This window comes from Felis catus, chromosome B4 (assembly GCF_018350175.1).
Source record: "Felis catus isolate Fca126 chromosome B4, F.catus_Fca126_mat1.0, whole genome shotgun sequence".
NCBI classification, from domain to species: domain Eukaryota; kingdom Metazoa; phylum Chordata; class Mammalia; order Carnivora; family Felidae; genus Felis; species Felis catus.
The window spans coordinates 135,403,327-135,423,626 of record NC_058374.1 but is presented as its reverse complement, the minus strand read 5'-3'; the positions used below and the strand labels follow the sequence as shown (position 1 = coordinate 135,423,626).

Genomic DNA, 20,300 nt, shown 5'->3' with positions numbered 1-20,300 from the left:
CAGCTTTGGCAAAACAGAACAGGGTGTCCTCGGGGAGCCCCTGGCCGCACAGGCGTGCCGACACCCACCTCGGTTCGGGAAGGACAGAGGCCTGGGATGGAGCTATGCCTCTGGCCACCCCACGGGTACCCGAGAGAAACCACTGGGCCCTGGGTCTCGGTGTCCCTCCGGCACAACGTGGGGCGGGGGGGGGGCTGGGCACAAGTTGGGCTGCCGCACGTGTGTGTCTGTGGCAGCCCGTGACTGAGCGCTGGGCTTGTGTGCGTATTTCTGGGAAATCTTCCTAGTTTCACCACATCCTCAAAGGAGCGATGACTATAGACAGTTACGAACAGCCTATCAGCAAAGCCATGACTCTCTGACCTGCCCCGGGGCCTCCCACCAGCGGGGGCTGGGGGCTGGGAACGCCACGGAGCTGGGCTGGCCAGGGTGCGGCTGTGGGCCCGGCCTTCATGGCAAAACCCTGCCCGTCAAGGGCTCTTACGGGGAAGAATGAGATGCCGTGTGCAAGGGCTGCTGTCTGGTGATAGGAAGTGTTTGATAAATAACAGACACTGATGTGCCTGGCACGTAGTTGGCACTCTGCAGTTTTCTGCCAGCCAGATGGAGGGAGGGAGGGTGGGAGGGGAAGGATAAAAGGATGGACTGTGCCCTTCACCCACCCCTGGTGCAGGCCAGCCACCGGCTAGGCCCAGGACAAACCGGGCCCCTCACCCTCACCGCACCTGCCCGCGTGAGCCCCGTCTCACCTGCGGCAAACAGGAGGCCCTGGGAGATGGCACGACTCGCCCAGGGTCCCGCAAGCGGCCATCGGTGGCACCAGTTCACCCCGAGACAGGGGCACTTGAGAAGCAAAGACGTGGTCCTTGCCCTTAACCAGAATCAAGGCGGCAAACACAGAGAGGGGCTTAGCCCAAAGCGAGGACCTTGGTAGAGGTGGGGGCTTGGTGGTGGGGGGGGGGTTCCCTCGGCAGGGAGCGTTGTGAGTGGAGTCCTGGGTAAAGGAGAACATGGGAATTGGGGGCCTGGGGCTTGGCCGGGTGGGGTGTGCCCCAGCCTTTCTCGGGGAACTAACCCTCTGCTTCCCTGCCCTCCTCCTAGACACAGGGTACCGAGAGCCCCCACAGGGCGCCCAGAAGCTTCTGCTCTTTTGCTTCACGGGCCTCCTGACCCTGCTGAGCATCTTGGTCACGGCTCTGCTCCTCTGGAAGAAGGTAGGGGACGCACGCACCCAGCGGCTGTTTCCCCACCCCGTTCCCTGCGGCTTCAGGGGCGCGGTGTCCCAGTGGGCCTTGGCCTCTTGCACTAGGGACCCCTGCCTTGCCTTTCGATCTCGTTGCTCGAAACCAGGGCTCTTCAGCCTTTTCCAGGTCGTGGGCCCTTCTGGGTATCTGGTGGAAGCCTCAAGCCCACATGCCAACATTTCTAGCTCCCCAGATCAGGAGCCCCTGTCCTGGGTTTTCTGGATCCCCAGCTCCCCAGAAGGAAGGAAGAAGCATTTGCTCTCATCTGTGTCCCACCGTCGCTCTGCGAGGGAGGTGTCTCCCCACCGTGCAGCCCTGGGAAGTGAGACCCAGAGAGGGGGGTGACTTTCCCCTGGTCGTGCAGAAAGCACGTGGCCGTCAGGGCTGGAGGGCAGGTGGATTGGGCGGTTTGGTCCAGCTCCACGCCTGGCCGACTCCTGCTCGGGGTGCCTCCCCACAGGGGTCTTGTCGCGGTCCTTGTCACCCAGCCCTGTGGTTTCTCGTTCTATGCCTGCCCGCCCTCCCTGCCAGGCAGCAAGTGCCATGAGGACAGACACCAGGGCAAGCTGGTTTCCGTGGCTCCGCGGGTGCCCAGGCGTGGTGGGTGGGTGCTCGGTAAATGCTGGGTGAAGGAATAATGCGTTACCCAGTGGGTGCCAGGTTCTGTGCAGCTCTGGGGTGCCAAGATGGCCATCAGGGCCCCGGGCTGCGGTTTGGACCCTCTGTCCTGGCTCCTTGAAGGCTTTAATCAGAGCAGCTCAGGCCACTGTTCCCCTCTCTAGGGACCAAAAGCTTCTCTGCTCCTCGCCTTGGGGGCCGAGCCTGGGGAACAGCTCAGTCAGCTCAGGCCCTGAGTGTGGGGCGAGGGCTCTGGCACAGCCATGTGGGCTCCTTGGGTCAAGAAAGTTTCAGCGGCTGCACCCAAAGTGCCGGTCCCTATCTACACCCAGGGAAGCACCCCCCACTGGACCCTGAGATGGGAATTCATGTGTTCATTCATTCAACACTTATTTATTGAGCACCTACTAAATTCCGGGTCCTGTTCAGGCCCTGGGGCGACAGCAATGACTAAAATTCATCCCCAGGAAATCCCTGCCTTCATCGAATTTGTATTCCAGCTGAGGGGAGACAGACTATAAACAAATACACAAATAAGTAGCATAACGGATGCGATCAGTGTTGGGGGAAAATATAGCAAAGCGAAGAGAGTGGTGAGTGTGGAACGAGGGAGCTTGCTATTTTAAGCAATAGCCAGGGAGGACCTCCCCACAGCACACCCGGAAGGATGGGGGACAGGCAGACATCAGGAAGAGTGTGTCCCGCAGGGGAACAGCAGGCGTGGCTGCTCTGAGGCAGGAGCTGCAGGGAGACCCACGTGGGTCGTGTGGCCTGAGTGCAGCGAGGTGGGGGGAGAGATGGCAGGCCTGGGACTTGAACCCGGGCCTCAGTTTCCCACCTCGTTTCAAGGCTGGAGACATAATCGCTCTTCCAGAAAAGGCTCCAAGGTCTCAAAAAAGGTGGACGCGGCCACTTTATCTGCCACTAACTTCCAGAGGCTGCCTCTCCCGCCAGCTGTGGGCCAGAGCCTGGTGACAACCTCAGCTGCCCCTCCAGTTCCTCTCCTGTCCTGTGACCTGCTTTGGGACGCCACAGATGGGGGCTGTGGCCTCGGCATGACCCGTTCCTAATGTGGCTCATCCTGCCGACACGCTGCAGAAGGGGTCCGCTCTGCTCTGGCCAGGTGCGGACTCTGCCATGAGGTCCGAGAGGGCCATGCCGGCTCCGTGGGCCCTTGCCCTCCACCCCCCACCCCCTGCCCCTGGCCTGGCCACAGGGACAGCTGAGCAGTGAAGGCAGAAGATGGCAGGAAACGCTTCTCTGGGCCTCCCGGGAATCCCAGGATTAGGACAGGGACCCACCCGCCACTGGGCCCACTCTCCCTCCCTCAACCAACACGTGCTGAGCACCTACTGTGTGTCCAGCTTGGCCCTCATCCTGCACCACGTCTGCTCTTCCCATGACGGCAACGGGCAGGGCGGCTCTTGATTGGCTTGCCCCTCAGCGAACATCTACTGGAACTGGGGTGTGGACCCAGAAACCGTGCTTCAGGCGGGGGTGGTGAGGGACCCACACTCCGTCTGCGGACCCCCACGCCAGGCTTATGTGAGTGACCGCACAAGCGGCTTCTGTGGGCCCAAAGCACAGCAGGTGGAGGGCAGAGCCGGGTCAGGGCGAGACCTTGACCCTGAGCCTCCGCTTCAGCCGCTGTTCTGCAAAACAGGATTGTGATGAGTGGGTCTCGGGTCCTGCGAGGCCAAGGAGGCACCAGGCACAGAGTAGGTGCTCAGGGAAGTCTCGGGAGGCGGGGTCAAACTCAGCCGATCCCAGTTTGACTTCCAATCCCAGCCCCTCACCCCGCTGCCTGGCTTCAATGACTCCTACCTTCCCTGCCTCCTTCCAGGAATAGCTCTCGAATATCTAGTATATGCCAGGCACTGGGCTGAGGGCCAGACACAGTGGAAAGCAAGACAGATGCAGTCCCTGCCCTCGCTTCGAGCCATAGCCCTCTCTGAGCCTTGGTTTCCTCCTCCAGAAATCGGGAGAAGGAGAGATTTTCCCCCTCACCTGGCCAGGGTGGAAAAGACAGCGCCTGCGAGGCACCAGCTGGGTGCCTGACCCCCAGGGGAACGAAGTGCTTAGACACGTCCTGTCTTCCCTCCGTGCACGTATGGAAGGAAGGGCTGGTGCAAGACCCGGCCTTGAAGGAGAGAGAACTCGGAAGGCCACAAGTTACTGCTGCCTTCGTGTTGTGTCCCCAGAGCTCCCCGGAACTGGATCCAAATTTGGGATGCAGAGCCCGTGGATGCCGCTCCAGAGTTGGATGGCCGCCCGTGGCCCGTCCCCTCGCAGGCCAGCATGGTTTGAACCGAGTGCAGGAACCGAGCACGCAGGGGGCCCTCCCAGCCCGTGACCAGGCCAGGCAGTCGGCCATGGGGGCCAAGAGGCAAGAGGAGAAGGGAGGGGGAGGCACAGAGGACCCCAGGAGCACAGGCAGCTATGGAGAAATGAATTGAAGCCGGGAGCCACCGGCCCAGAAGAGGCCGATGATTTCCTGCCACAGGAGGAGGCTGGAGGGCTCCCACCGGGCTTGGGGATGAAGGTTGGCTTCCGGGAGGAGGCTGATCGGTCCTCAGCCCTTGAGGGCATGTGACACAGCAGGTCTCCCTCCTCCGCCACAGGCTTCTTCCCTGGGTTCCAGGACCCCCGGGGCAGCCCTGGGCTGGTCACACATATCTAAACATTGCACGTCTCAGGCCCCTTCTTCCGTGCTCTCCCTGCTCGGTCTACACTCCCTGGTGATGGCTTTGCTCCTGAAGTGATGTTCCTCACCCCTGACGCTGCCCAGGCTCCTCCCCGAGCTCCAGACCAGGCCCGTTGTTTGAGGCCCACAGGCGTCCACACCCCCTGCCCCTGACATCACTCTTTAGCATCCAGATCTGCCCTGTCTCTGCAAATGGCACCATGTCCCCAGAGCTGTGCTGGGCTCCTCCCCCTCCCCCACAACAAGCCCTGCCCACAATCTGTCTGCGATCCAGCCCCTTCTCCCCTGCCCCGCCCCCCAGCCTGGGGCTGCCGGCACCCCTCACCGGTCTCCCTGCTTCCACTCATGTCCCCTCGGCCCTGCTCCCCGCACCTGTGCTTTGTGTTTGCCACTGTTTCCGCCACCATAACTTAAGCCCTAGAGGGCAGGGACTCCGTCTCCCCCTTGCCAGGGGGAGCCTGACACATGCTCAGTGCTCGTGGGAGGAGCGGCTTAGTAAGTGAGCACTGAGACCTGGAAGATGAGTCGAAGATGGCCAGGCTGTGAGGTAGGCAAGGCGACGGGATGGTTCCCATTTCACAGAGGGGGAAGCTGGGGCTCTCCAGGTTTCCCGAGCTGCTGGCGGCCACACGGATTGGTGTATTCATTTGAAAAGCCCAACTGGAAGGGCACGTGTTGATGGCAGGGAACAAGGCACCTGGGTAGGGCAAGGCTGGCTCCAAGGGGCGGAGCATCCCCAGCCCCGGAACAAAATGCACTCATCTGATTTTTCGAGGGGGGCACCCCCTCTGCGCCACAGCCCAGGACTCACCCCCCCCCCCACTCCTGGAGATCTCTTGCCTCTTCCCCTTACCGCCCCTCCCCACTTGCAGCTCACCCAAACCGGCGGGAGTGGAGAAGCCTTAGGAAATGCAAATGTCACCAAATCTGGTGGCTTCCCTGCCCTCCGAGGGAAGACACCGTGGACCCCGCCTCGTGTGGCAACGCCCTCGCCAGCCTCCTGCTCATGTGCTGCCTTCATCTTTCACTTCCATCAGCTACTTTCCTTCAGACAGTCCGTCCTCGAGCGTGTCCCCGACACCTGATATTCCTGCCCTCATGCTATTCCGTGCGTTGTCCCTGTGGCCTGTGACACTTTCTCAGACTCTTCTCCCATCCTCAGGAGACAGGGCAAGCCCTCCGAAGTCTGCCCCGGCCCCCTGGCAGTCTCGGGGCTCCCTCCCACACCCCCACAATGGTACTTACCTGCCTGGTGGCCCCACGGGTCTCAGGAGAAGCACCACGAGGACAGGTTTGGGTCTTGCCCCGCCCCCTCTCCCCCCCAGGGCCCAGAAGAGCCCCTGCCCATGAGCTCGCACCCACCAGCCTTGGCAGGGTCAGCGAAGGGAGAGGCACCAGGCCCCCGGCTGTCTTGAGGTGAGCCATGGCCTCCGTGACAGATGGTGCAGGGGAAGGACACTAGATTTGGAACAGGGCGTCTAGGTTCCGTGCAAAGGCGGTCATTGACTAGATAGACATGCCTCAGTTTCCCCCTCTGCAGGGTCTACTTCCGCAGGCAGTAAAGAGAATCAAACGAGGGCAAGTCTCAGGGCTGTTTTGTAAGCTGTGAAGTGCCACGCGGGTGCCAACGCCTATCTAACCGCCTACGAGACCCGCACGTTCAGACAAAACAGAGAGGCGAAAACTGATACTCTCAGGTCGGCCATCTTGGTGAATCACATGGACCCGGGTTCAAATCCTACCTCTGCCCCTTCCGGCTCTGGGGGGGGGGGGGGGGGTCGCTCAGGCGGGTCGCCTGCCCTTTCTGAGCCTCCCCGTCCTCACGTGGGGAACGGAGGTGATGTGAAAACCTGTCTTGCCGGTGTGTTGAGAAGCACATGAGGTAGGGCGGGGGATGCGCGCAGAGAGGGCCCCACCTGGCATCCGGTGAGCCTTCCTCTCCTGGGCGATGATTAGGCTGCGACCGGGGTGGCGCCGGCTTCTGCCTGACAGTTGAGGAGCTCTGGAGAGCTAATCCGAGTAAACGGGCTGGGGATGGGCAGGCGGCCAGGATTTTTAATCAGCCCCTGCCCCGATGTTGACTCTCTTGAAGTTCCTGGAGACCTCAGGGCCTTGGCACATGCCGTTCCCTCTGCCTGCCTCCCCTCCCTCTCTTGCCCGACGTAGTTCCTCAGCGTTCAGGGTTAAAACCCCCTTTCTGCCAGGTGAGGGGCGTGCCCCCCCCCCAGAGTGCGCCGGAGGCTCTCTGTCCTGTCGGTCAGCGCATGAACCCTGCTTTGGCAAAACTGGGAGTTCATTGTCCGTCTCCCCACGGGGTCCTCGGTTCCAGGAACGCGGGGACGGCGTCCACCTCTTTGGACCACCCGGCCAACAGGAGGTGGCTGACGGGCGTGTGTTGGTTGGCCGAGGACTGAGTGCCAAGTACTCATGCCCTGGTCACCTCCCTGCCTGTCTGCAACAATCTCGCAAAGGAGGGTTCTTGCTGGAGGAAGTGAGGCCCGGAGGGGGGAAGTGGCATGAATGAGGCCACAGGGCCAATGAGGGGCAGAGTGGCACTGGACATCGGACCACCCACAGCAGTCAGCTCCGTAGCCAGGGGCCCTGTCACCGTGTCCTGCACTGCCTGTCTCCCCTGAGCCAGGCACTGGCTGACCCCGTGGGGGTCTTGACCGCTCCGTAAGCGCAGGCAGATGGGTGGCTCGACGTGGGTCTTGGAGGCATTTGCCCCGTTTCCTCGGGGAAGGTGGGTGGGAGGAGGTGCTGAGTGATCAATTTCTGAGCCGCCTGGTGACAATCTGCTATTTTTTCCCACGGTGGGGGGGTCTGCGCGGTGGGAGCTGCCCATCCCCCGCCCTGACGCCCGACTCCTTTACTGCAGGGACAGATGCGGGCTCCCCCGAAGCGCCTGGACCCCGGCACCGCCCACGGCCAGGAGCAGCCTGCGGCCGAATCCATCTACACAGTGAGTCTTGGGGCCTGGGCTCCCTCTGCCTCTCTCTCAGGCCTGGCACAGGGGCCGGGGCCGGCTCAGCCATGTACCGGCTGCGTGACCTCTGAGCCTCCAGTTCCCAGCCCGCAAACTGGGGACAAGAATTCTAACCTGGCGGGATTTCTGTGAAGATGAGCAAACGTGTGGCCCCTGGCCCCTGGCGGGCAGGGAGCTGTGAGGTGGCACTGGGCCCCGCTCCCTGGCACGCCCCTCCGCTTCTGGGACAAGGGCCAGCCGGGGCACGAGGTGGGGAGGAATGAGTGACGTTGACCGGCTCAGCAGCTCTGTCCTGTTTTTATTGCACGAACAGCATCACAGCAAACAGCAGAAAGAGGGAAAGGTCAGGCGCCATCGCAAGCCCTTAACACATCAACGCTTTTCAGTTTTTCACACCTCCCTTCCCCCACACGCAGGCATCGCTTCTTCTCCTTAAAATCAAGCAGAGACATGAGCTGGGATGAGCTGGGATGTCTGTCGTGTCATAAGCATTTCCTGTCGCTGTACCTGTCTTCGTATCTACCTGGGGGAGGCTCAGCCTGGCGCTCCCGTGGGGTGTGAATGAGCCCGCCCACCGGTCCCCACGGTCCCCACACAGCCCCTCTCTGCCCAGCGGCCGGGAAGGTGACTTTTCAGCTCCGTCTAGTTTAGTTCTACAAGCAGCGTATGCTCACCGTAGAGGAAGTGAATAAATGCCACCCAGTGTCAGCTGGCCTCTCGGCACCATGAGACCGACAGCTGCCAGGTCAGGATCTCGGCTCCACACCTGGAGGTACCAAGCCCTGCCGGGGACCTGCGGGCTCCCCAGGGGCGTGTTCGAGGGCTGCCCCTGCACGTTTCTGCCGGGACCTGCTGTCGCTGGTCTGTTCCCACCACCCGGACACGCAGGAGACTCGGGGCCACACAGAGGGCATTCAGAGTAGGGCCCTACTTCCTGAGGATGGGGACAGATGGGGATGGGGCAAAGGCAATGTCCCTCCAGCACCAACGGCTCCAAATGGAGCAGAACACGGCCAGCCCTCCACTCCGGGGAATTTCCACCAGTCACTTTCCCACGTGGTCTCAGACTTCCCCATGTCCCCTCTGCTCTCTCGACGACTCAGGGTATTTTCCCTGTGAGGGATTCTGGTGTCAGCTTTTGAATAAAAACATTTCTCTCTCTCTCCACACACACACACACACACACACACACACACACACACACACGATCTTTCTGTCTCTCTCTCTCTCTCTCTCTCTATTATATATGTATGTATGTCTATGAAGAAAATAACCATCATCCTAAGCCTATTTTCTTCCAGGATAAATACTAGTAACATCGACTTCTATACCTTCCAGTCTTTTTTCTATAAATACATACAAAGAGACCCATATACACACTCACACGTACTTTTTTTTTTTTATTGGAGTAGTACAGCTATTTTTGTTCGTGTTGCAATATCTCATGAACATCTTTCCCCATGAATAAATATCCTTCTACCAGCGTGGTTTTAATGGAAGAGACTCACTTCTGCACGGAACATCTTTTTCCTGCCCGTGTTTAGATTACTCCGAGGCTCAGGCAGACTTCTCCAAGGGTGTGCGGAAGAAGCCCAACGGCCCCGCGGGGTTAAGGGGTGGTTTCAAGAGATTTCGGGACAAGAAAGGAGACGTGAAGGGAGGCCACAGACTTTGGGAGCCCTTGAGGCTGGTCCCTACCAGCTGGGCAGGTAGGCATGACATTAACGACAGGGGTGATGACTTCAGGAGCGTTTGTTGAGTGCCTACTATGTGCCAGGCACTGTGGTGGGATTCTACACCTGTTATGTCATTGAGTCTCACGTTAGGGATTTCAGATACAGGTGCTAGCCCCATTTCAATTTTATTTCCTAATTATCTATTGTAAGTATGTAGAAATATGATCGGCTTTTGCATACTGACTTTATATAGAGTGACCTTGTTGAATTCATTAATTCTGTTTTTTTTAACGTTTATTTTTGAGAGAGAGAGAGTGAGCAGGGGAGGGGCAGAGAGGTGTGTGTGGGGGGGTACAGAGGATCCAAAGCAGGCTCTGTGATGCAGGGCTCGAACTCACGAACCGTGAGATCATGACCTGAGTGGAAGTCGGACACTCAACCGACTGGGCCACCCAGGTGTCCCAATCTTTCTTTTCTAATCTATGCACTAAAAGCTATGAACTTCCCTTTAATTATGGCTTTAGCTGTATCCCACAAATTTTGATATGTCATATTTTTATTATCTTTCAGTTTAAATTTTCTGTTGGGATTTCTTCCTTACCCCATGGGTTGTTTAAAAGTATTTTGCTTCATTTTCAAATGTTTCATTACTTTCTAGTCATTGTTCCATTTTTTATTTCTCGCCAATTCCACCGTGATCAGGGAATATAGTCTGTACGATTTTAATCCTATGAAGTCTCTCGAAACTTACTTTATGGCTCAGCCTGTATTGTGTGCACTTGCAAAGAACTTGCATTGTGCACGGCTGACTAGGTGTTCTACGTGTGTTAATTGGGTCACGTCTGTTGATCGTGCTGTATAAAATATTCCATTTCCTTATCAGTTGTTGGTTTTGGTCTATCAGATGTTAAGAGAAGTGAGTTAAATCTGTCCATCTCTTTGTATATTTGTATATTTCTCCTTTTAATTATGTCAAGTCTTCCTTTTTATTCATGTGGGAAAATACTCATGATATATTGTGGCATGAGGGAAAAAAAAAAGCTGTACCACTCCAATTTGTTTTTTTAACAGTAATCTATTCAGGGGCATGGATTTGGAGTGGGTCAGGCAGACTGGGGTTCGAAGCCTACTTCTTTTGCTCGTAGGTTCTGTTAAACTTTCTGAGTCTTGGTTCCCTAATCTGTAAAGTAGGGTTTAACAGTAGAATATTGCATTTACAGCTCGCAAACGTGCTATGGTTTCTTCCATCCTGGATTTCTTACCTCGAGCCCACGTCCCTCTCCAGTGACCCTGCCCTTTCTCCACGACTCACAACAGAAATGTCAAAACTCTCTGTCTTCAGTTCCTCTCTCTCCTTTTCCGACCCCCCGCAGGAGGGCTTCCTGCCCAGGTATTCATCAAAATCTTCCTCCTCAAGGTCACCATCAGCCTCCACTTTGTTACATCCAAATGTCATTGGATTAAATCCTGGTCCTCATCTTCCTTAATGAATCAGCAGCATCTGGCACTACCAAACTCTCTTCCCTCCTTGACACGCTTTCTTTACTTGCTTCCAGAACATTCTACACCCTCGTGATGCCCCCTCCTCAGACTCACTGCTGGGGCCTCCTTAGCTTCTTTCACTGGTTCCTCGTGGAACCCTGACTTCTCAACATCAGAGTCCAGTCCTGGGACCCTTTCTCTTTGATCTTCTTCCCCACCTTCAACCCCTGGGTGATCTCACTCAGCCTTGAGGTTTGACACCATCTATATTCTGACAACTCTCACGTTTCTACGTCCAGCCCAGACACCCCCTCTGAACCCCAGAGTCCCTCCATCTGAGTCACCGGCTTCCCTCTCAGACCAGCCTCCAAGTCTTTACCCACTGAGGTGCCTCGAGTCATGGTCCTCGTTGTAGGGACGGACAGCTCCAGCCTTCCAGTGGTCCAGGCTGAGCCCTGGAAGTCGTCCTTCCCTTGTTTCTGTCACGGCTCGTATCTGATCTGTCAGCGCGTCGCGTTTCATAGCATGTCCGGAATCCCCGCCCCCCACCCGGTGCTAACGCTGGTGGGAGCCACCACCGTTTCTTGTCTGCTGCCTTGCAGTTGGTTTCTGATCAGCTGGCCTATTGTTATCCTTGTCCTTGGGCAGCAGCCAGAGGGATCTTGCTCGAGCACAGATCACATTCGCTCTGCTCGGGGCCCTTGGGGAGTCAGAGAAGCAGCCACAGAGCTGGGCGAACCTGAGATGGTCTTAGTAAGGAAACCACCTGTGGGAGAAAATGGGGAAAGCTGGGCGAGCCACTAGACCAATGCAGAGCTGGTCCTGAGTGAGGAAAGTGGGAAGGATGGCAGAGAGGAAGTCCCGAGGCCGCACGGTCTAGGGAAGGCCCGGCAAGGCCGGTGGGGGTGTGCACGTATGCGAGAGGAGGTCCTTTGCCAGGGTAGGAGGCTGTGCGGGCACCCCCACTGTGCTTGGCCACCGGCTGGGAGGAGCCCCCAGGGCCTCCGTGGCCTCCGTGTACCCATGATGATGGCTTCCAGAGCCCCGCGGCCGGGGCCCCTGGTCAGTACTGGTCCCTGGGCCTGGAGGTCTGGGGAGCACGTTCTCACAACTGCCACCGACCTCCCAAGGTTCCTGCCTCACTCAGAGTTGACGTCAGAACCCCGGACAGAGCCTCCACGAGCTCTGCCCTCATGGTCTCCCCCTCTCTCCAGTCACACTGGCTTCCTTGCTGTTCCCAAACACCAGACATTCCCTCACCACGGGCCTTGCCGTCGGCCGTGCCCTCTGTTCCGGAGTGTCCTTTCTGCAGCTGTCCATGGGGGCTGCTCCCTCCCTCCCCGGCACCCTGCTCAGATGGCACGTTGGCCATGGGGTCTTTCCTGACCTCCCTTTTAGAATACAAGCTCCCCACCCCCTCCACGACCCCAACCTCCCTATCCTCCTTCTCCGTGTCCCTCTGTGGTCCTTATGGCCACCTCTTACTTTTGTGACCGTGGTTTGTCTCACACAGTGGGTGCCTAGCAGTCAAGTGCCATATGGACAAGTGGAGGGCCGTTCTTACCCTCCAGATGCCTGGGTTTCCACGGGGCTCGGTGCTGGGCACCCCGGGGCACATGTGGGGCATCTGCTCTGCGGAACACCTCCCTCAGCTCTGCTACATCCTCAGCCTGGCCTGCTGCCCTCCTTGCTGCCCACTGCAGCGGGGGGACCTCACTAACACGCCATCGATGCGGTCGCTTCCCACTCAGAAGCCTCCAGGGACTCCCCACTGCCAGCCTGGCAGCCTTCGTTGGAGGGCTCTTCCAGCCCTGCCTCCCCGGACTCCTGTCCCCTCAGTGGGCCATTCATTTCAGACGTGCCAGGACCTTGACCTACAGCAGAGGTACTTCTTCTCCGATGAGCGCTGTCGCTTTTGGCACAACACCCCCAAATTGCCCCCAGCTGCCCCCAGAGTGCGTTGTGCAAGTCCCTAAGTGCAGGTGCCCGCGAGAGTGCAGCTCCTGCGTTTTCCTGGTCACAGGGAGGGGTAGGTCTTGCAGGGGGACCGATGTCTAGAACCCTCGTACTAGGTCCTGGCAGCTGACTTCAACTTTGGCTTCAGCGGACCTGGAGGAAGGCTTTGCCACTGACTCCACACTTCAGCACTGACAGCCATTTGGGTCAGCACTGTGGCCCACAGAGCAGCAGGAAGCAAAGGACTTGGGGGGCCCGGGTCCCAGACAAACAGCCCTGGCCCAGCGCAGCACAAGCCAGCATGGCCTGAGCACAGTACGTTCCAGAGCCGCCCCAGCCCAGCCCAGCCCAGCCCAGCCCAGTGCAGCCCTTTGAGAGGCCAGGGCAGTCCTCTCCCAGCAGGCACACCCCGAGGGAGGCAGTTCCCATCACCACAAAGGAAGGCCAGGAGGTGCGGAGCCCCCCCCCCCCGAGGCCCGCCAGGCATTTCACAGCCCAGCGAAGCGGGTCACACCCTGAATGCAAATGCAGCCCAGCAGGTCAGGGCTTGTCAAAGGCTTCACTCAGCAGCTGCTAACTGGCAGCGACCCCTGCAGCCTGCCCTGCCCTCAGCCCCCCTGCCTCTCCTGCCCTCAGCAGGGTCAGAGGCCGGTGGGGTCCCGTGACAGGGTGTTCTTCTGTGTCTCAGAAGTCCCCCAGCCGCTGCCTGGCCCAGGGGGAGTGCGTGGAGCTGGGGCAGGAGGCCTGAGTTTCAATCCTGGCTCTGCCACCCAAGGGGGCCGTGTGACCCGAGACATCTTTGAGCCTCTCTGGGCTCATGTGTGACAGGCAGCCCACGTGGGCTGGACGTGAGGGAGAAGGGAGCCACGTGTGGGACCCCAGACCGGCTCCCCTGCTGAGATGTCAGCAGGGAGGCCCTTTTTCCCCTTCACTCTGTGACCAGAAATGTCCAGCTTGGAAGGCCTGCCAGCTCGGAGGAGATCCAGGTCTGGCGGACAGAGGCTGGGGGCACAGGGCTGCTGAGTAGCAGATGCCTATTCTCTGTGCCAGGCAGGCCTGAAGACCAGAGAGGCCTGAGCAGGGGCCCTAGAGGTCGCCTTCCACTGGAGAGGGGGCTTCTCCTTGGGGCAGTCTGGCCCCCTTCCCTCCCCAGATGAGGGTCAGAAGCCCCTCTCCTCAAGACCCCTGACTCAGGGCCCCTTGAACCGATCCCCAGGGCTGCCTAGCTATCTCTGTGTGTGATGCCCTTGAAGCGAGGGTCTCCGGAGCGCCAATGGTTTATTACTCGGGTTTTCATGCACTGCTACCTCTCAGCGCCTCCCTCCCTCCTCTCCTCCCCCCCCCCCCCCTTGCCTCAGAGCACCACCTGTCTCTCCAGCCTGCCTCGGCAACCCCTGCTTGCCTGTTGCCAGGGAAACCACCTCCTTGGCAACCAGCCGGCTTCCATATGACATGTACGCGCGCGGGAAGGGAAGGTTCCTGCCTCTCGCCGAGGCTCTGGTGGCTCTGATGTGCCAACCCCGAAGAACAGCGTTTGCTCCTCGCATGGGACCCGGGTGCCCCGCAGAGTCTGGAGGAGGGTCCAGGCTCTGACCGCCGAGAGGGGAGGGAGGCACCAAGCCTCCCCGGACAATTGTTCAACTCATAGTCATTCAGTAGGTGTTCAGCACCTACTATTTGCCAAACCCTGTGCCAAACATGCAGTATCTCATTTAATCGTGCTTTGAGCCTGCAAGGTAAAATATGATTATTCCCATCTCACAGGTGAGGAAACTCAGACACAGAGAGTTCCAGGGGCTGTCCAGGGCTGGCACATGGTCAGAGCTGAGAGCGATGCTTACTCTCGTCTGATTTCAAGGCCTAGCTCTTTCTACCGTCCTGACACCTCTGGCCAGGCTGTTCATAGCTAGGCCAAGAGTAACTGTGGCCTCAAGGCACACGCCCTGGTGAGCAAGGAGCCCCCTCACCATAGCTCCTGTGGTGCCAGTCTCCAAGTATGCCCAGCAAGCTGTAGGTTCAGTGACCCAGACACGCACCAGGTACAGCCTAATGGGAGAGGTGTATGACCCGGCAGGTGCCTAAGTCATCTGTGAGCAGGGGCCGCGGTGGGGGTGTCAAAGGAATCCTATAGGGGTGGATGGGTGGCCAGGACCCTCATGGGTGCAGTGGCTTTGGACCCAGGGAGTGAGGACAGGTGCCGGGAGGGCATCCTATTGGAACCACGGCCATGGGTGTCATGGCCGGGACTGCTGGCAACCAGGCTCTGGAGGGCCTAAGGACCGGCAAGGACTGTGGGAGTGGATCTGGGCCCCTGGCAGAAGCCTGTAGAGGGCCCACCCAGGCTGAGCAGAAGACCTTGAGATGGTGTGAGGCAGATAACAGGGGACACAGAGAGGAGAGTCTCCGTGAACAAGTGGGAAAGGGCAAAGCGGTTCCGCGCGAGAGAGGAGGGCAGGTGCAAAGGTACAGTGGTATGGCCGTGCATGACGTAGCTGGGCGAGGTAACTGTCCCCTCACAGGCTGTGGCCCAAAGGGCCCTGTTTCCTAGGTGCCCGCAGGCAGAGGTGATCATAACGGGGAGGCCTGGCTGCTGGGACCCAGTCCCTGCCCCCCAGGTCACCTTCCTCTGACCCTTGCCTTTTCTCACAGTCTCTACAGGGCAGAGACACTGAAATCTACTCCTGCATCCAGACCGTGCCCAGCAGCCTGCCCCCCAACCCAGAGCCTTGTCTCCCAGGTATGCAGGGGGGTGGGGCAGCGTGCTTGGCTCCCCTTTTTACCCCATGGGACCTTCTCTCCTCATCTGTGAAATGGGGGTAAATAGGACCACAGGAGTGAACCTCTTACAGTCGAATCAGAGCCCTCTCCCCTAGGCAGGCGGCCTAGTGGTAAAGAGGACTAGTGGGTTTGAACCCCTGCTCTGTCCCCAGGCAGCTGCGCAGCCCTGGCCGAGGGGCTTACCTCTGAGCCCGAGTCCCCTCCTCTGTAAACTGAGTCACAGACTTGCCATGAGGGTCAAACGTGGTACTGGGGCCCCGTAGGGTTTTGCGGTGTGAGCCATGTCTACACTGGTCGATCGGGCAGGGGTTATTAGGTTTCCAGCTGTCCCCAGGCTGACACTGGCTAAAGTTGGAAGCTGGTGTCGGGGCTGGTGCCGGCCTGAGCTGGCCTGGTCAGGGGTCCGTGTTCATCATGATGGAGGCCAAGGCATATCACTTGATCATTATTCTTTCTCTCCCTCTCTCTGTTTTTTTTTTTTAATGTGTATTTTTGAGAGAGACAGAGCACAAGCGGGGGAGGGGCAGAGAGAGATAGACAGAAACCGAAGCAGGCTCCAGGCTCTGAGCTGTCAGCACAGAGCCCGACGCGGGGCTTGAACCCACGAACGGGGACATCATGACCTGAGCCGAAGTCAGACGCTCAACCGACTGAGCCACCCAGGCGCCACCGGTCATGGTTTCTCTGAAACCTGTTTGCTCATCTGTAAACTGGATGAGTGACCCTTTCCTACAAAACCAACTGCCCTGAATTCAAATGAGTTCCAGGTTAAGTAATGTCTACACCCGAGCTTTGGGCATCATAAGGTGCAGGGGGCTCATCGAGCCAGTACAGATGACCTTGGGTAGTGGGTGGACCCACGGGCATCTTGGAAGAGCCGTCAGAAGTGAGGGAGCTGGAACTTGGCCTCCCCCCAGCCCAGGAGGCCCAGGCTGACATTGTTGACTCCTCTTCTCCAAGCCCGTGCTCTACTCAGCCCCGAACTAGGCCCTGACTGGAAGCAGGGCTTCCCCATGCCGAGACCCCCAAGGATGTCTGGGCCATCCTAGGCAGTGCCCGCCCTGTGCCAGGCTCTGAGGTGTCGCCAGGACGGCTGGCCCCCTCGGGAGCCTCGGGTCTGCAGGAACAGTCACTGACAAACAGAGGCATTTGCAGCCCCCTGTGAGGGGTGTGCTGGGGGGAGGCATCAGACTACGGCCAGGGGAGGGGGTTTTCGGGGGTGCTGAACCAAACCCCGCAGGGGGAGTAGGTGGTGGTCGGGGAGTTGGTGGGGTGGGGGAACACCCAAGGCAGAGGGAAGAGCATGTGGGGAGGCGGAAGGGCTGGAGGGCAGAGAGCAAGGGTGGGTGGAGTGGAGGAAGAGACTGGTGAGGTGGCCTTGGGGACAAGGACAGGCCTCCCAGTCAGAGCTGCGCCTCTGACTAAAACTGCATTAGTACAACTTTGTTCTCTTCCTACCTATTCTTTCTCTTCCTTTCTCCACTTCTTCTCTCCTTGTGTCCTTTCCTTCCTTCCTTCCTTCCTTCCTTCCTTCCTTCCTTCCTTCCTTTTCTTCTTCCTTCCTTTCTCTTTCTCTTTCTCTTTCTCTTTCTCTTTCTCTTTCTCTTTCTCTTTCTCTTTCTCTTTCTCTCTTTCTCTTTCTCTTTCTTTCTCTCCCCTTCCTTCCTTCCTTCCTTCCTTCCTTCCTTCCTTCCTTCCCTCCTTCCTTTTTTTCCCCAGGAGAAAATGCACAGATTTACGAATGACAGCGAATTTAACCTGGTCTATGAAAATCTCTAGGATGAGCTCCACGGGCCCTTCGGTCTCGCCCTGGATCAGATGCCCCACAGCAGCATCTCCTTCCACAGGACCTGTCCTATCCCAGGAGTGAGGCCCCAGGGGCGTCCCATCACCTCGCCCCCACATTCAAGGCACTTCCGGCCTTGGCCTGCCCCCTACCCCCTCCTTCTGTGTCCCAGCCAGACCCACCGGTCACAGCGTTTCACATCTGACCCTTGCCCAGACTGTCCCTTCTGCCGGGGGGGGCCCTTCTTCAGTCCTCACAGGCTCTCCTCGACACAGCCCCTCCCCAAGCCCTCCGCACCCTTTCATGGGCTCTCTGGGCGCCAGCCTGCACCACGGCCTGAGCCGGCGAGGCCAACCGTGAGCTCCTCGGGGAGGTTCCCAGCAAAGGACCCTTGTCGGTGCCGTGAGCGCGGGGATGAATAAAGGAACGACTACACAAATACCCCACCTCCGTGCCCCTGCCCGGCTAGGTCAAAGGCACAAGGCGGCGGCCGCACAAAGTAGAGGAGGGGGCTGGCGCAGGAGGAATGGGGTGTGGGCCCGAAGGAGCTGTGCAGAGGCGGGGCTGGGCTCTGGGACAGAGCCAGAGGCCAAGGAGGTGGCTGAGTGCCGGTCATCAGGCTGGGGGCCTGGAGCAGGGCAGCTGAGGAAGCAGATCCGGCACGTTTGGGGCAGATGCTGGCCAAGCAGGCTGAACCTCCCGAAGCTCTCCATCCCCCAACGGGGACCCCAAAGCCGTCTCCCATCGGCCTGGCCCTCTACACGCTCTGCCAACACCTGCAGCCCTCCTCCACCCTCAGGGCCTCAGCGACTTCTCCTTCCCCCAGAGCCCTCACCGTCTGATCTACGCGGACCCCACCCACCTCCTCCCTCTGTCTGCCTTGTGCACCTGCCCCAGTGCTTCGGGGCACCTCCTCACACGCTCTAGCCCAGTGGTTTGGTGCCTGGGGCTCCTCTGGGCTGCAGGAGGGCCCCCTCGATGTGGCCGCAGCTCAGGCCCCGTGCAGACAGTGGCCCTCAGTGCTTGCACAGAGCCGTTTCTGGGGCTCCAAGTGCTCAGCAGCCCTGCTGGAACCCATTACACAGGCAGGAGGGGGCTAAGGGTGGGGATCGCCCGGGCTGTTGGGCTCTGCTCCTTCCCTCCCCTGCTCTCCTCCACCCCTGCTGCTCTCCGCGATCTCATTTGTAAAATCCTCCCTCCCACCCCCGCGCTCTTCCCAGAGGTCCTTGAGGGAGAGGCCCTTGCACACAAACCCCGAACGTGTCTAGGGACGCTGGGGGGGCCCAAGGCATGAGCCCCGGCCCTGGTCCCTGAGCCGTACTGGGCAGCTTGAAGGCAGCACTGGGTCTGCAGGTCAGGCCCTTCCCTCAGGGTAGATGGGCTGGGGGGTCTTGGGGGAGGGGAAGCAGTAGACTGACATTCCAAAGAAACCCCGGCCCCTCTGCTAGGCTGGCCCGCAGCCTCCTTGGGCCCACAGGACAGGGCAGCCCACAGCCTCCAAGCCTGGTTCTGAGCCTGGTCTGTGAGCACAGCGCAAGGAAGGCTCTAGTGGGATTATAAGGCTGAGTGGAGAGGGCCCTGCTCACCAGGAGGTTGGAGTTGAATGAATTCCTTGCCTGTTCAGGGGGCGAAGCTGCCTGCAGAAGTGTCTTCCAGGCTCGGGACTCCAACAGGCAGACTCCAACAGCCAGAGGCAGAGGCCAGGGTTGGGAGTTGGGGGGAGGGGAGGCATACTGGGGGGGAGGGGAGGCATGCTGCTCAGGGGACAGCAAGCCTCCCCAGAGACACCAAAGCCAGCAAGACCAGGAGGAGGCTACCTGCTGGGCCTGGGCCTCTCTCTCCTGGCCCCAGGACCCCAGCCCCTCAGGCTGGGAGTCAGACTTTTCCAGCCAGCCCCGGGGGTACCGGAGAAGCCTGAAGGGGCTACACCTGCTTGCCCTGGTCCAGGCTGCCCTGCCCCGCCCCCTGTCTCTTCTCCACAAAGGGATAAAACCTACATAGGATCTCGTCCCTCCTTGGGCTCAACAGTTTCCACCTGAGCCCGAAGGGCTGGTGTAGGTGGAGGCAGATTACTTTAGGGGGGTGCAGGTGGCAGTAAGGGAGGAGAAGGGGACAGAGAGGGCTTCGAATGGCGCTCCTTGAGGGCAGGCAGGCTTGTGTAGCCTCTGGACTCTGAATGGGCACAGGGGGGAAGAACCAACCACACTTGGGAGCCCTTTGAGGCCGGGTGGCTGCTGGCCTCTCTCGAACCCCACCTCTACCTCCCAGCAGCCATGTCCCCCTGAGCCTTGTTTGCAGTGACAATCAAGACCGCTGGGCGTGGCTCAGAGAGGACAGAGGGGAACTCTGCTCTTCCAGAGGCTCAGCGGGTGTGCATTTTCTTCCGCACTCAGCCTCCAGGAAAAACAGGCTATCACGGAGCAGTGTGGAGGGGGTCTGCTAAAAGAGGGGTTAGGACTCCCTGGGGGAGATGGGGACCCAGGCTCTGTAGCCCCCACAGGGAGCACCCGGGGTGGGGGCAAGGCAAACAGAGAGGGATGGCATGGGGAGGGCTGTTCCTGGCCCAGGCAGGACAGGAGTGGCCGGAGGAAGAAGGGTCAGCTGGGAGCACCCCGAGGGAGTCGGATCGGAGGGGAACAGGTGAGACCCTGGTGAGTGGAGCCCTAGGGGGCCCTAGACCCAAAGGGTGGATGGCCACATCCTGAGGGCGGATTCCTGGCCTAGCGCTGTGGACTCCCCTCCCCCGCCCCCACCCCGTGGCCCCTGGGGGCCAGGCCCTGGGCACCGCCTCTTCCCACCCAGACCCTGCCCCAATTCAGGGGGACAGTCTCCGTCTAGCCTGCCTGGCTCCAACGGGGATTTCCTTCCAGCTCTCAGCGGAGCCCCCCCTGCCCTCCTAGGTCGGGCCTTGACACCCTCTTCTGAGCCTCAGGCGTCCGAAACAGTTCAGCTTACTTCTGGCACCCTCCACCTCCTCTGGGGCAGCCACTCAGAAGTGGCCCCCGCTGCCCGTTCCCTCCGGGTTTCAGCCCCCAACCCCCCCTTTCTGCTCCTGCTCCTCTCAGGTGCT

The 20,300-nt window shown here is 59.5% G+C and overlaps 1 protein-coding gene across 2 annotated transcripts in view; it reads left to right on the top strand.

The window, feature by feature from the left end:
- Positions 1 to 17,640, top strand: part of NFAM1 (NFAT activating protein with ITAM motif 1) — a 31,773-nt gene extending 14,133 nt beyond the window's left edge. For both annotated transcript variants that reach the window (XM_011284261.3, XM_019835668.3), the window contains exons 3-6: positions 1,102 to 1,214; positions 7,445 to 7,528; positions 15,316 to 15,403; positions 17,164 to 17,640. In XM_011284261.3, coding sequence (XP_011282563.2) covers positions 1,102 to 1,214; positions 7,445 to 7,528; positions 15,316 to 15,403; positions 17,164 to 17,189 — 311 coding nt within the window. In that variant the 3' untranslated portion in view covers positions 17,190 to 17,640. The remainder of the gene's footprint in view (positions 1 to 1,101; positions 1,215 to 7,444; positions 7,529 to 15,315; positions 15,404 to 17,163) is intronic.
- Positions 17,641 to 20,300: the final 2,660 nt, after the last annotated feature.